At 37.9% G+C, this 16,382-nt stretch overlaps 1 protein-coding gene across 8 annotated transcripts in view; it reads left to right on the forward strand.

Moving 5' to 3' along the window:
* Window positions 1-15,421, forward strand: part of ADAM23 (ADAM metallopeptidase domain 23) — a 66,004-nt gene extending 50,583 nt beyond the window's left edge. Inside the window, exons 24-27 of one of the 8 annotated variants that reach the window (XM_038142255.1) lie at window positions 72-183; window positions 8,237-8,327; window positions 10,511-10,565; window positions 14,419-15,421. In XM_038142255.1, the coding sequence (XP_037998183.1) occupies window positions 72-183; window positions 8,237-8,327; window positions 10,511-10,565; window positions 14,419-14,532 (372 nt within the window). In that variant the 3' untranslated portion in view covers window positions 14,533-15,421. The other 7 variants (XM_038142256.1, XM_038142258.1, XM_038142260.1 and 4 more) reach the window with 7 other exon arrangements.
* Window positions 15,422-16,382: the final 961 nt, after the last annotated feature.

The following is a 16,382-nucleotide window of genomic DNA, read 5'->3' on the forward strand; positions in this document are numbered from 1 at the left end:
ATAAATGCAGTGTGACATGTTAATAAAATGTAGTTGGAAATTAACTGCTGCCACTTATTTTTTTTTCCTAGGTTTGTAGTAATGAAGCCACTTGCATTTGTAATTTCTCCTGGGCTGGGACAGACTGCAGCATTGATGATCCTGTCAGGGATACTGGTGGCAAGAAGGATGAAGGACCCAAGGGTTTGTGTTTTGTTTCAGTTTTTATGTTCTTTTTTATGTTTTTCTGTTGATACATGGTAGCACAATCAGCATATAAAAAGCAAATACTATTGTACAGCTGTGTTTAGACCCAGACAGTAAAATTCTGCTTCATGTAGAGGAAGTAGATTTTTCTACTTTGAGAATTGATAAAACTTTTAATTTTTGTAACTTAAATTTGGGGAAGATTTCAACAGGTAACGTTTTTTTCCTTTGTCCCTTATTCTCTGTTTTTTAATGATCATTTTCGTTGTGATTGGAATCTGACTTAATGTAGCTCTTATTTTTTTATATGATAATTGAATATTTGTATTTTACTGGAGATTTTCAGTTTTCTTAGTCAACTAATTCAGAGAGCTGTGGCATAAAAAAGGGAAAAGTGGAATGTCCCTGGTAAAATCAGATTCCTTGAAATCATATTGCAATGAAAGAAAAAAGAAATTAAGATTTTTGAAAACCTTAATTATTCTTACAATCATTGTTGCTTGTTCTTATGTACTTGGTATGTATTTCAACTACAAATGAAGTACAAATACAAAGGGGAGGTATTGAGGAAATAATCCAAAAGTTTTTCCAAAGAGGAAGGAAAGTATTTGAGTTTCTCTCTGACTCCTCTGCCAAAGAATATCTTTGGACTTGTGCTGTCCATTTTTTAAAATGTCTTTCCTGTCATTAGGGCACTGTTCAACATCAGACTATAATTATCCAGTCTTACACATTTACAAAGTTCCCAGTTCCAGGTTCTTCTGCTCCATTTGCAAGGTAGATGGAGAAAAGATAAGAGTTGTTCAAAACGGTAGTCCTGAGACTCTAATTGATTACTCTGACAGTACCAAGGTTTCCAGGAAGGACAGGATTTTGGTATGTCCCTCTGGAATGGCTCTACATCTGCCTTGTGTGCCTTTTTGTGTTACCCCTTGGCAGATGGTTCCAGTAGACCTTTGCCAAGAACTGTTTGAAGAGATCATCTTGAAACAAGCTACTGTTGTGTACACTGTAGACGAGTCCAGATTTGTATAAGGAATCTGTACAGGTGCTTCCTGGACTCCCAGTCCCAGCACTGCTCAGTGTAGAGCTGCCTGGTTTGTGCTCTGCCTACAAGCCACTCATCATTCCATTTCCTCTAAAAACCTTCCTGACAGTGGAATGCTGCTTAGAGAGTCTTAAAAAAATTATGGAGACCAGCACTGCAGAGCTGTTCAATTCTCTGCGTGTGTGGATGAGGAGAGCAGGATGTACAGCTGTGGCACTGAGAGCATATAAATTTTACTTGGTTCATTTCCAAAGCTGGTAGGTAAGAAATTATTCCCTCCTCTGTGAACAGGTCTGTAGGAAGGGTAACACAGAAGGTACACTTGTCTTTGATAAATGACTGTAAGTCAGATTGCCTCATCCAGGTCAGAATGGAGATACCTTAGTGAAAATTAATACATGACCGTTGAAATATTCTGCGAAAAAGCCTTAAATGGATAGTATGTGCATGGATTTCTGCCAGCAGGTACAGGCAAAGTTTACACTGCATTTTTCGGTGGAGTCCTCTGCAAAATGGCAGACTGTGCTTTTGTTCAAGGTGGATCAATGATCTCAAAAGATGGATTATTTTTCTTACAGTGTTACAGTCATTTACTGATGTTGAATCACCTAGAAATGAATTCAAGAGACTGAACACTATGATCTCTTTCTGTGTGCTTATAGAGGAATTCCTTTCTGAGAAGATTTCAGAAGAGTAGAGCAGTAGTTTCCTTTGTTGTAACGACCCAACATACGCAAGAGTAGCTTCCATTACGTTTTTATCCCTTATTACTCCCTATGTCATCTGCCAGTTTACAAGTCTAAGACAAGGAAACCAAAATAGTTGGTTTTCCTTAGCCATAAGGTTGAATGAAGTGAAACACTCATTATGTGAAAATTCATCTAACAGGTTTAATCTTTTTCACACCAAAACTCCAAGCATTTTTCTTGCTACAATTAGAACATGTATAGTTAGGGAGTGTTGCTATTTATTTATGTATTGTTGTGATAATTCACAATTGACTGCTATTCTCCTGCACTTTTCAGACTTTTCCACCGTCCATCAATTGCTTTTTGGCTCCATTCTCTATTTCAGGATAAAAAAATTTGTGGTCCTTAATTATGTTGCTATTAACACATGGCTCTTGAATTACTCTAAACTCAGCAACCTACTGTATCCTCTACTAGCAGATGTACACAGCATTTAGCAGTTTGGGGAAGACAGAGTTGTTGCTGTTAGTTTTTGGTTACTGCAGAAACCTGAATTACTTTAGAGTGTTGGTTAGCAGTTTTGAAATCAGTGAGACTCCATATACACATGAGATTCTTCTTTGCAATTTAATTTCCAGAATTAGGCCTTTATTTGACTAGTGGAGTACTGTTTGGTTATTTTTATATAGAACGTATGTCTCAAGTGTGTATGTGTGTGTGTTTGTGTGTGTATATATTTATGAAACAGGATAAAAAAACCTAAAATATTTTAAAAGACATTTCACTCAGCATGGAGTCTATAAAATCTTTGTCCCTAAGTTCCCATTTGACAGGGAATTCAGCTCTTTGCTTGTGGTCTATTTTGACTTCATGAATCTACAAGAGTTTTAATCTCTAACATAGGAGTGTAGAGAATTTTTTCCTCATAAGTGTTCCCTTAAGGATTAAAAGTAAGGCCTCGATGTCTTGAGAGATTATCTGAACATACCAAAATTTCTAGGGTGTTACCTGAGGCATGTTTCTAGGGTAGGTTTTTGCTTTTAAAAGGTGTTACCTGTTTTAGGTCATATAGATAAACAGAGAGTCCTATTGATAAATGCAGTAACAAAGAAAAATATTACTAATTTGTAAAGGAATTACTTTAAAAGTTGGTTGTTTTTGTTTTTTTTCCTGAGGTGGAATTGTTTCCAAACAGTTTTCATTTTCTTAATTATATTATGGATACAGTAAGTTTCTGGTAATCAAAAAGAAAGTGTTTTTATTGGCAGTTTATTTATATTTTGGCTGTTTTAAATAAGCAGTAGGTTGAGGATGTTCCCTTTCAGAGTAAATAATAGAATCACAAGCTGAGAGGAATTTACAGGAAAACTTCTCATTGAAATATTTGCAAGCATTCAAAGAAAACCAAATAGAGCTCATTTCAGAATTTTTAAAGCTATGCTATTTGGTAAACAAAGGTTTGTGAGGAGATTTTAATTGTTTATCCAACAGTGGATTATATGCTAAGGTATTCCTTTGAGGAATTTTGTCATGTTTTCATTTCAGACATATACATGATGATTTCCTGAAAAATTCTTCCCTTTTCCCTCCACACAGTGAGCATGGCCGCTAACAGGCTAATAGGTGCAGTGGCAGGGACCATTCTGGCCTTGGGGGTGATTTTTGGAGGCACAGGGTGGGGAATAGAGTAAGCACTTTTCTCAGTTTGAGTTCTCTGTCTGGTGCCTTAGTGTGTGAGGTAACCGTATGCACCTGAGCCCTCTGTGTTCCCTTAGCTTTGTCCTGTGGTGCCCGTATTTGTCTGTGATTTGACTGTGTCTGTGTCATGTGGTTTGCTCATGCAGTGTTGAACCTTCTCCTGTCTGGGGAAATGTGGGGCATAAAACAATAAGTTTGTGAATTTTTACATTATCACCATAAAATTAAATGTTTAAATGTTTCCATTACACCAAATTACCAAAAAAAAAAAAAAAAAAAAAAAAAGGAAAAGGAGGGAAAAAAAAGGGATTTCTTGATTATTTTGCAAAATAGACCAAGTAATGTGAACTGTTTTATTACATGCAGGGCTTTCAGTCTAATGATCAAGCTAGGCAGATGAAAGCTGATGATAGTCATACAGACAGGTAGTTTTACAGTAAAGCTTGTGAAGGTTCTGTTGCTAGGATTCTGTTACCTCAAGACAGCACAGTGCTGGAGTGTAGTATTCATGTATAAAGAATACATATGAGCAATTTTTATTGTCTTTTCATAGTTCTAGGAAATGGTAATCCTAAGTGTTATCCCAGTACCTCAATTTTAACAATGGCTATGATTTATATAAATTTGTGTTCATATATATACACATAAAAAGGCCCATGTAAAAGCTGTTCTTCATTCTGCATTCACTGTGCTAACTACAGATGATATGACTGCTATTTTGCTGCTCTCAGATTTCCAGCTTCTCCATATTTCTGGTACTATATATGACATCTGGCGTGTGACAGTGGCACCTCTCTGAAGGGGGACCCACTAGCAGGACAGTCTGTGATTTCCAGTCAGGCTGAGTGCAAAGGCATTCACACACAGTTCTAGTGCAGTGAGGTGGCACTTCATGTCTGAGTCTGCAGCCCTAGGAACCTGTCCATGCATGAAACTGATCCAAGATTCTCAGAAGAGTAGAGACCTTTGCATTCTCAGAGGACAATTATTAGAAAACAAATAGAAGGAACAAGCTAATAGGTCATTTCCTTGACAAAGATCAGATCTGTGTTTTACTGGTAGCTTTTACAACTGTTTGCTAAAAACTGAAGACTTGTGAAAGTTGTAGAGGTTTGGGGGACAGATTCCAGAGCAGAAAATTTACCTACAAGTTGAGCACCACTTGCCTTTTGCTTACATTCTGCCTTGTTCTCTTCTGTTTGTCCCTTCCCTCACCTGCTGTCTCAAGCCAGTCAGCTCTTACCTGTGTCCTGACCATTTGTTCTTGCTCCTGTATCCTTCTATACCAATGCCAGCTTTTCTTCATCTCTCCTCTGCTTTTATCACTCACATTCTTTCTGTTTCTATTCATTCTTTTTTCCTGCATCTCATCAATATTTCTGTCTTCTGGTTTCTTCAGATACAAACGTGCATTCAAGGCAAGCCACTGCTACTTTTTGTTGGTTTATAGAAAGCCTGCAGGGAATGCAAATTCCCTCTCTGTTCCTAATGCCCTGCTGGCCATTACCTGCGTGGCTGCAGGGGAGGGTGTGAGCATCACAGCCTGATGCCAGGACCTGTCCTTCTTCCTCCTTCCTCACCACTTCACTTGCAAATTGTAAATGCTCGTTCAAAGTGCTGAAATAACTTTAATTACTTAATGATTTATGAACTTATTTCAGGAATCATGGGGGACAAAGTGGTGTGGTAGATTTCATACCAAAGTGGACACATAGCTTTGATAACTTAAACCAGAGGATTTGGCTGGCAAAGGAACAGGCAAGAAAAGACATCAGATCACCAGAGCTGTTGTTACCTGCAGGACAGTCTGCAGTAAACTTGCCTTTTCTAATACTGGCAGAGTTTCAAATGGTGTGTATTCATTCTTGTAGAATCTATTGGATGATGATGAAGATTTTGGGAATAGTCTGAAGTCTGCTGAAATTTCAGGTGTGTTCTGCTTTAACACCTTCAGTAGGATTTGTATCAGGGTCCTAAAAGATGGCCAGGGATGGTATGATAGCCATGCCAGAGCAGTGTCCTTGCAGGAAATGGTGTGCCAGGCAGTCATCTGCAGGAGATTCCTCCTGATAAATCTGTGTCTGCAGGTTATAGCAGTGGTTTGGTGGAAAGAACAACCTGCCAAGGTGTATTGCCTCTTGTGATAGTCTGGATGAAAATGATCCCACAGTGTGCTGAGTATTAAGACCTTCTTCTTACTTCTGGTTTGTCAAGCATCTGAGTTCCATGACTAGAGGGGTTTATTGAACTGAAACATACAGATTTTTATTTTTCTTCATAAACATCCCTTTTCTGGTAGCAAAAGTCTAGTTTATTAATAATACAATTTATTTGGTAATGCTTAATAAAACATAAGGCATAGATCCTTACAGTAAGGTATAAGACATAAAAATAATCTCATTTTAAGAACTTTTATGTGCGCAGTCTGTCTTAAAACGACTCATCAGTGATCCTCTTAGATTGCTGTATTTTGAAACTGGGATTCAACAGTTGGAGTACTCCAGTCTCATAAATAAGTGGTTGCTCTTTAGTCATATTACCTATCCTACAGGCTTGATTTTTTTTTTTATATTTATACTTTTCTATTACCTGAGCCTAATTTTTTAGTATATTGTCATCTTCTGTTTAAATTGATTGAATTATTTAATATTTATAGTAAAAAAACCCAATACTGATTTTCTTTATTTAAAGAATAAACTGATGTTTGGTGATTAGATGTGCTCTGTGAAATGGATACGCATCCCTGGGCATTAACAACCAGGGAATATAGTGAGAAGAGGGATGTAAAAGTGTTGATTTGGCACATCTTTATCTAATTTATGACTGTGTTTTTTCAGTTAATCATTGTACCTTTTTTGTGAGAAGATGGTGTTCTATGGCTAGGAAGAAATTTGCTTTAGAATTTTTCAAGGCTTATTTATTATAGATTTTCAAGGCAAGTTTATTACAGATAAATCACTTGCTGTGTTTTCAGCCTTTTGTTCTGTGAGATCACTTGGTGAAATCCAGAGCAAGCAGTAGATCTCAGTCAGATATGGTGGCTCATTAGGCTGCTGTTACAAGCAAGCCTTAATTGGAACAACAATGCCTGCAGGATGGCACTTGCCCTCCACCATGCTCAAGCCTGTTAATTTGAGCCAGGTGTGACTTAACTTCAAGTCCAAACAAGATAGATTATTCCAAATTGTGCAGAATTACCTTTTGATTTTTGTAGTCAAATTTGTGCACTGTTCATCATGAAGCTCGTTATATTTTTCTTCAGTCCAACTATTTTATTCATGTTCCTGAATACTCTTTGTGTAGGAACTGCAGGAAGCGATTTTTAAAACTTGGTTTTCTTTTAGCTAATCAGAATCTCCAGAAGCACTCAGGTGAAAAAGATGTAGTGGAGGCAATAAAGTTAGGGGGCTGCAGTAAATTTTAAAACTTAGGGCAAGTTTTTATTGCAGGGTGTGGGGTTGGGCAGGAGGTTTTTGTAATATAACAGCTTAAAACTTTCAGTTGTTGCAGCTGCCCTTGCTCTTTCTTTGCTGCTCTCTGGCTGCTCTTCTTTCCTCCTTATATTAGCTGTGTGAAAGTTTTCCAAACTCAGCTCAGAACAATTAATTGGGAAAATTTCAATTGCTGTGTAGAAGTGCTGGTTTGGGGAGAGTGGGATAGGGGTAAAAGCTGTTTTTGAAGGCTATTCCTGAATATGTAAATGGTTAAACAAAAAGTGTGTGATACACTGCAGAAGAACTGCTGAGTTGTTTTCATTTTGCAATGTTTTACATCAAAGACTGCAATAGGAAGTTTTTGTACAGAGCAAATGTTACTCAAACCTCTGTCCTGTGTAAACAGAGCACTTAAGGGTCAATTATTAATATCTTATCTAGGTGCTCTCTTGCCCTCTTCAGAAAATTGCACAAACATATTTTATGCTGCTTCTTTTTGTTGCTCTTTTTTCTGCTCCACCCTTCCCCACTTTGTTGTTCAGTAGCTTCTTGAGGATGATGAAGAGATGCTTTGATGTTTGGAAAGCTTAGTGGAAATAAACTTTTATTTCAACTTTTGTTCCCTATTATATAATCCTTTGCTTTTTTCAAACAATTGTAAATTTAGCATTGACGTAACCATAGGGTGTCTGGATTCTGATGAGTAAGTGGTGCTAGATGCTCTTAGCTCAAATTAAAATATCTACACTTTTCAGGAGCTCCATGAAAAAAGAGAGGGCTTTTTGATTTTTTTTATTTATTTCTCATTTTCTGTAGTCTTAAAACATACAGCATTCATCCTTTTCCCTCCAAGTTAAGGAAGTATTCACAACTATCTTAGTGTCCTCAGCTGACTGTTCATGAAGCAGATAATGGAGTAAGTTACAATGGAATTCACTGTCTAATGCTAGGTTTTTATCTATGGTAGAAGTCAGCATAGCACAATGCAGAGACCAACAGCTTTGTTTGTTCCTGTTGTTAAAGAAAAGTAAGTTAAGCTGGGCTTGTTGAGACTGTCTAGAGGCATCACCTTGTGTGCTGTCTATATTCCCTGAATTGTTTGACTACCCTTCAGATGCTTCACATAATGTGAATGAAGTCATTGGTTCTTATGTCTGTCTTACCCTAATCCTTTATCACAGGTCCTAGTGCCACCAATCTTATAATAGGCTCCATCGCTGGTGCCATCCTGGTAGCAGCTATTGTCCTTGGGGGGACAGGATGGGGCTTTAAGTAAGCAATGCCGCATGTCTTCTCTTCGGTGGCTCTGGCATTTCTATTTCTTGCTTACATCACTCAGTTTTGAGTTCCTGCTACAAGAGTTCCAAGTTAACCCCCCAGACTCTAACCGACTGCTTTAAACAAGAAATTATACATGCAGTAAACAAGGGAAGGAGATGGATTTGAAAATAGCAAATGTTATCAGGGTGCAAAGTTGAATAACAATAAAAGAATTAGGTGAATTCATGAAAATTAAATTAACACTTAAGGAACAAGGTCTTTTTTCACCTGCAGTCCGTAGCATTGAAGCTGATTACATTGGTTAAAAAGCCCCCAAAAGACACATGTCTTATTTTGAATGTAGTAGTACTTTAAACTGCTCAACTTTTTGACAACAAGACATGTCTAATGGTCAGTGGTGGAAGGAGCAGAGTTGTTTTCAGGAACAACTGTGTTGACATAGTTAACTATGGAATAGCAGACCTAACTTGTTTGTGGTCACTGATTTTTAATTTTTTTTTTATTATTGATACACAATTTAAAAGACAAATTCAGGTTTAGAGAGACCATTTTGAAATCTTAAGCTGTTTCCTGAAAGATGAAAGCATGTCTCTCCCAGTTCTAGTTTGATGTGGTTTATAACTATAAGGACTAACAGATTAGTCATTCCACTTGACTACTCTCTTAAAGCAAACAGCAAGTCTTGTACAAAGGTACTTAATTCCTACCCTTTCTGTAGTGTCCATTCTGCCCACATGCATGCTCTGTATTTGGTAAAAGAGTTCTCCTTTTAGAAGCAGTGTTTATAACCTAACAGATCATGGAAGTAATTAAGTACAAGTGATTTTTCATGGCATTTAAAGTTGCTGTTTCTTTTCAATAACATGAATCAAGGTTAAGCTATGATACAACAATAAGCCATAATTCGTCAAGGAGAATAAATAGTAGTAACAATAATAATAATTCAAATAACATTTTCTATGGCCTCTATTCATATTTCATGTCAAAGTTGAGAAGAAAAAATTATTCCCTAATTGATTAAGGCAGTTATCAAAGTAATATCTATTGGTAAGGTCTTGTAATTCACTTTCAAAGGTCACCTGAAAATGTTTTACTTCTGGTTTATACTCCTATGTTTTTGAAGTTTCAGCTGGCCTCAATTAACTATGCATATAGAAGGAAAATATTTCAAAATCTCTTTCAGGCCTGCTGAAAGCAGAAAATCCGGCTGTGCCCTTTCTCCTGGACAAGGCAATTACTCCCTATTACACTGCCTGTCAGTGTTGGTGTCCTCAGAAAGACTCAGCCAGACTCATTTTTCTCTTAGTGCTTGTTTGGAGGGTGCCCATGGGAATTAACCAAGCAAGATTCCATTGGGGAAAAAAAAGTCTGCTTACCCTTTTGGATGAGTTTTCTACAGTAAGAGACGTTTGTCCATTACTTAGCAATTCACAGACTTTGCAGAAACAGGGTGTGCATCCCTAGATGATAGGTTTGTATTGCAGAAGCTAGTTTGCTGAAAACAAAATACATGTAATGAAAATATAAAATAATTAGTCAGTTCTTCCTCTGAGTCTTTTCAAGCTGTCTTGTGCCCTGACCATCTTTGGCCTTTGCCATCAGCACTGCAGCCCCTGCCTCTGAGAGACACAGAGCTTGAGAGCTTGCATGAAAGAGAGGAGTAGGACAATGCCTCCCTGTCTAAAACAATACAGGATGTAACTGATTATTTATTCTTCATGTTTCACACTTCTCAAACTGCTCTCACAAGTGATCAGCTTTGCACCCTGGTGTCATTTGTTTGCCCAAAGGGAGAAGCTTGTTCTGCCTATAGAGGATCTGCCCTGGAAATGGCCCCTGAAGCTCCTGCTCTCACAGGAGCAAGATACAACTGTTTATTCTGTAGCAGAACCTCAAATACACTGGCCTGGCCTAGCTCACAGCTTGAAGTGCATGTTTCTTCTGGGGGCCAGAGGGGAACAGAAGAGGCTTTTCAGCTTGTACACAAAGAGGGCTAGCTCATATAGACCCCCCCCAGTACTTGGCTTCAGATAGATCTGGAGGGACAGATGAGGGTAATGAAGGGATTTTAACTTGTCCTTTTTTTAAGCAAGTGATATATATTTAGTCTCTGCAACTATGAGAGAAGGTAGCTAATGCTTTACAAACTGGGAGATGTGATTTCTGTTTCACAGGTTATCAGATGTTCATATGAACATTCGGTACTGTGGTGTCAAGTCCATATCAAACGTAAGCTGCAACTAAGCAAACTTTGTTCATGAACTGAGGTGGGGGGTGGGGGTTGGAGGGGAAGTGTTAAAGAAACCTTCATGCAAGTTCAGAGAAAAAACAAGTTAAAACAGCTCAACAAACAACTTCCAGTTTCAAGAATTAATCCAAGGTTAATTTAAAATCAAGGTAATGTGTGGACAGAATAGAAAAGAAAATATTAACTGACAATTTTACAGAATATAGAATCTCATTAGACATTTCAGGTGGCTTAAAGGCTGTGGGTAGAAACCTTGTTAAGAAGTAGATTTTACACAGTTGAGCCTTGTATAGTACTTTTAAATCTGTTCAAGTACAGCAGTAAGAACTTGATTTTGGTGCAGCAAGTCTGTGCAAGGTTTCAGTATACAGTGTTTAACATAGGAAGGACATTTTTACCATTGGAGTAGCTCAGGGGCCTGTACTTTTTTTCCTTGCATATATTCACTCACTTCTGCTAAGCTGCTGCAGTAATACAAGTTAATTAATGCTTTTGTTACTGACTTTAACAGCAATTTTGGTAACAAAACCCTGCTAAGAGCTAATACTAGTAAGAGTGATGTGGAAATGTACATGAAAAGCTGCTGCTTGTTATAGCAGAATACAAAAGCAGAAGATAGAGAATTGATTGTAGGCACAATTCTATTTCCAGCAATTGTTTTTAGCTAAAGAGCTGCAAGGTTTTCTATTTCTTTAATAGAAGATTAATGGAGGAACCAAAGACTTACCCAGCTGTAGCAGATGCTGAAGTTGAACTGGTCTGGGTGGTTGTGTTTAGACCCCAAAGGTTTCTACATGTTAAAGCAGTGGAATGCTGGTGGCAATTTCATGAGGAAGAGGTTTTGGTCCCTTACCAGCATTTCCATCAAGCATGAATTGTGGACCAAAATCCAGTCATCACTGCACAAACAGCAGCTAGAATCAAATGTGAGGTATTTTCTAATTTTTCTCCAAACTACTGGAATAAATGGGAGGTCAATGTCTTATTTTAAGTTGCTTTTTTAGCCCCCCAATTTGATTATTTTAACCAGTTTTGTAACAAAAGTTAATTTTTAAGCTCTTCTTCAGCATTTGAACCATGCTTTAGGAATGCCTATGAAAACATTAGCTAGTTGAAGTGATTAAAATATTGGGTTTGCATAAAATCTTCAATAAACATGATAACACACAGGGGCACACATTTGCAAGTAACATACTCTATGACCATGTTCCTAGTTAGTTGCACAAAAGAATGCAGCGGATTGCAGGAAGGCATTTCTTGAATACATCCAGCCCTTTTTGAAGCCAGTGTTTTCTTTTCTGATTTTTTTTTTGTAAACATGACCATGTTAGGCAGTGATGTGCTGTAGCATGGAGTGCTTTTTTGACTAAAAATAACCTATAATTTTCTTTCTTTTCTTTCTGTTTGAGACCCTTTTTCTGGTTGGATTACAGACAGAAAAGCTGACCCTCATTATTTAAAGAGTCATTAAAACTTGAAATGCCAAGATGTTGATGTTCTAAGAACTTCCACATAAACCAACAAAGGACTAGGAAGCAGCATCATTCTTGTGTGTGTCCTTCCCTGGACACTTCTGTCCCCTTACCATTTAACCGGAGCGTAGCAGAAGGAATCTTGTACTGCTGCAACTCAAAGCTAGAAGGGGTGGAAATATCCAGAACTTGCTACTCACCTACTCTCCTTTATTGTAATTTTCTTGGGGAAGAGGGAGACTTGTTCTATTTGCCAATTTAAATTGGACCACTAATTGTCTTCATTTTAGTATTATAATGCTTGGTAATTCAGGATGAAATTGTTAAAGCAGGTCAGGTAATGAGAACAGAATTTCAATTTCTGCAGGGTAACACCTCCCTGCTCACGTCTGAAGTGCTACAATGGCAGCTCTTGTTAAAGCTTTGCATGTGTGTACTGTTTCCTTATTGACACTGTACCTCATGTTCCCTATTTCAGGCTCTTATTTTAGTTCTTCACATGTTTCTCTCCCTCATACAACATTGTTAGCAGAATATCCTAAGTGAAGAAAGGCAGTGGTTTGGTCAGTATCTCGTTCCTCAAAGGCTGTATTTCTGCTGAATAAAACTAGGAAATAAATAAATATATGGTTTGGACAGAATGCATGATGAGGTTTGTACTAGAACACTACACTAGTGAAGATCAGGTTAGAAAAGAGCAGATAAGATAAAAGTCAAAAGAGTTAGATTGTACTGGAAGCTAGCATAGCTTCTGTCCTCTGTACCATGTTCTAAGACTTTATAAAAAGTCCCTTTCTTTAATTAAAATAAGCTCAGGTAACAATGTAATTCAGTGTCTGTTTTGTCCTCTTCAAATGGGAATATGGTACTTCCCATGTAGTGGAAGGACAAGTTATGTCACCTGGATTTTTCATCTGCATTGTTGATTTAAAAGGACTGACTAATTAGTTTGTTTATCAGTAGTACTTGAATTCAAGGACGCTAGACAGTATTTAAAAGGAGGAGATGGGGAGAAGAGAAGCAGACCTGTCCTTTTCCCATTGAAACTGGCAGGAGAAGCAGATACACAGCAGCCTTTAACTCACATTTAACCAAGTTCTGTAATATTCATGCTTCCTAGCTGGCAGTTTTGCAAGTTGGCCTAAAAATTATTTTTCTCATCTCTAGTTTACCTGTAGTTTAGAGGACGAGGAATTGAGATACTGACATAAGGGCAGCCTCATTCCAAAGGAGCATTAGTACAGTAATCCTGGAGGGGAAAAGACTGAAAGATGAATACAATAATCTTTCAGAAACTAGCAGTTCTTAAGCATTCATCTTGCACAAATCCAATCACAGGTATCCAAGCTAAAAAACCAAAATCAAGGATTCCCAAGAATTTACCAGCCTCTGGAAGTCCTTTCAAAAAGAAGTTGCCTTTGCATTAGTCTCAAACCACCAGTTAAATCTTACGTATGGAATAAATATTGTAGCAGTGGTAGAGGTTAGCAGGGCTGCAGAAGATTGAAAATCCAGGGGTTGGTGTAGCTTTAGGGAATATATGAATTCCTGTTCTGTATTTTTTGCATGTTGGTTTGGTGGTGGTAGTTGTGTGTATGCCCAATGGTAAAACTAAATGCATGAGCCCCTTGCTTGATGCCCCACATAAAGCCAGATACTGGGGAGGTTGCACCCAACTTTTGTTGTTGCTTCCTAATGTCTTGCTGTTTGACATAGGACATCAACATCGCAGGAGATTGGATGTCACCAGCTTGCTGCCCACTGTTAACATTAGTTCTAATCACACAACTGACAAAGCTGTCCAGTCTCCTTCGAATGCAATGTCTCTGCCGTCTTTTGCACCTTACTAAGATTCACAGCACTTATGGTCAATAGTGTGGTAAGAGCTCACAAAGGCACACACACTTTTGTCACACTGGATTCCATACAGTAAATTCTGGTGTAGCCAGAGCTGGGCACTTGCTCTGAGAACTCAAGCCTCTGCTGGCTGAAGTGTTGCCATTCCTGGCACTTGTGACTCATTCTCTTTAGGTAAACGTGTGTATTCTTGGCCTAGTGCACGCGTGTTACTGGGAGCTGAAGAGTTCTACAAATTTAGAGCACCACTTTAAATACTACAGAAATAATTGATTTCTGTGTGCCAGCATGATCTTTAAAGTGCACAAGGAAACCAGTACTTGGTATCATGCTGTAGAAAGCATGTGACCAAATTCCTTAAGTTACCCCTTGGAAAAGTTCCTGGTTAAACTGTCAGTGTGAGCCTTTTACTTTACTATGACCTTAGCAATGGCTTTGTTCCTGTTATACCTAACTAATGTCTTGCATTTTTCTCTCTCCTTCTCCTTTTGATGCAACCTGGAAGAAATGTCAAAAAACGAAGGTTCGATCCAACTCAACAAGGTCCTATCTGAAGAAATGCCATTCAAAAAGCTGCTTCTTGCACTACTGGATTTTGGGTATGATGTCTTTGCTGTAGCTACACAGGAACTAAATCAGTGCAGAAGAACATGAGAACAGTAACTATAAACACAAAGTTGGGATGTCCAGATAAGTTGGAAATACTTCCTCTATTCACCTTTCTCTTGTTAACATTAACTGACAAGTGGTATAAGCAAACTGCTTCAAAAAATCAGGTGTTTTTTTCCTTTTCTCAAATTAAGGATGAGACACTCAGACCAAGTGCAATAAGAGAACTATTCCAAAATATTGGAGTTACAAAAGATTCTTTCCCAGCCTGCTGGCACTCTAACTTCACTTGAGTTCGCATGACTTCCTTTTTCTTATCAAACTCCAGTGGCATGAGGAGCTAATTTTGAAAGGGTAAACCTGCATGGCTCACATAAAACCAAGTTAGCAAGCTGACCCCAAGCAGAATCTGCAGCCCTGGGAAGCCAGTGCCAGGCTTCAACAGCTTTTCCAGCCATGCAGTGCATTCTGCTGCTGGACTTGAGGGTTCCCTGCTCCATGAGCTCACTGTCCACCTTGGACAGGAGCCTCTTGGGTATGGAAGCTAGACAATGATGGATGGAATTCTTCCAAGAAGGAAAAAGTGTAAATATGGAAATAAGATTTTGATGTATCATTTTCACAGATTATATATAAATATATATATATATGAGAGAAAAGAATTTCCATATAAAAAGGTTCTATTCTTTATGTAAATCTATTTTTGATGTTGGGTTTCGTTTTGGTTTTTTTTTCTTCCCCTTTTTTTCTGTAGCATGTTGTACAGCAGATGTTCTGGGCTTGCTCAAAAAAGGCAGATAGCAGCATGCAGATGCAGGGAGTTCTGACACCAAACAGATGTGATCTAAAGTTTGTATGCTTGAAACCAAAAACAATTAAAATGTACAAATGCATATCTATGTATTGACTATAAGTCTGAATTACTTCTTTTGGCTGTTATACAGATTTTCCATGATGTAGTAACACACACTCATACTAATCACAGAAGTGCCAAGCTCTTTTTTTCTTTTAAGAAAAGGTACTTTTTTCCTGCCTAGATCCTGTAAAATAAAAACTTAAATAAGCCTTAAAATACTCAAAAGATGTTAAAGCTTGGAATGAGCTATTACTCTCTTGCCTTCTGCCCATCCACTCGAAGCAGCTTGCAAAGGTGACTGACCTTAACTCACTCCCTGTATGTCTTTGATGCATGTCACTTTTCAAAGTTTAATGCAAGATTAATACTTTGATCCTTGTCTACTGCTAGCCAGTTACCACCACAATATGTGCAAAATCCCAGGTAATTTTGGGTGTGTTGTCATTACTTTTAGAGACACCTTCTGCACCAACACAGATTTTGACAGAGTAGCCCTGGGCAGCAGTCCTGTGGCCCTGGGAACCAGGCTCACCTGGCTGCAGCTGCCTTGAGAAAGGTTTGTGAAGAGGTCTGGTTTAGGGCTCCCTTAAAGTACAGAGCTGGACAGTCCGGCTCATCCTTTTAACCTTGACTTAAAACTTAAATAATTTGGTAAGTGAAGTAACTGAAAATTTAATTGCTGTGTCTGATATTCAGAATTAAAGACTTTTGGATCTAATTTAGAAGTTGTAGTTTAGTAACAGCAGAAACCCAGTTACACTACTTCCTGCATCTTTGTTCAGAGGAAATCCATTTCCCAAGTTAGCTTTAAGAGCCAAAACATTAAAAAAATGCTGCAGACATTTTCCTGTAAGTTAGAAAACTTTGTTTCAGTTATTTTTCTTATTATGATAATGTTCAATACAACAGTTTCAATATATTAGTTTTGATTCACAGTTGTTATTAAATATTTTCAATCAGCTTTAACATAATCACATTTACACTTACTACATTATAAGTTAAAG

Source organism: Motacilla alba, chromosome 7 (genome assembly GCF_015832195.1).
Source record: "Motacilla alba alba isolate MOTALB_02 chromosome 7, Motacilla_alba_V1.0_pri, whole genome shotgun sequence".
NCBI classification, from domain to species: Eukaryota; Metazoa; Chordata; class Aves; order Passeriformes; family Motacillidae; genus Motacilla; species Motacilla alba.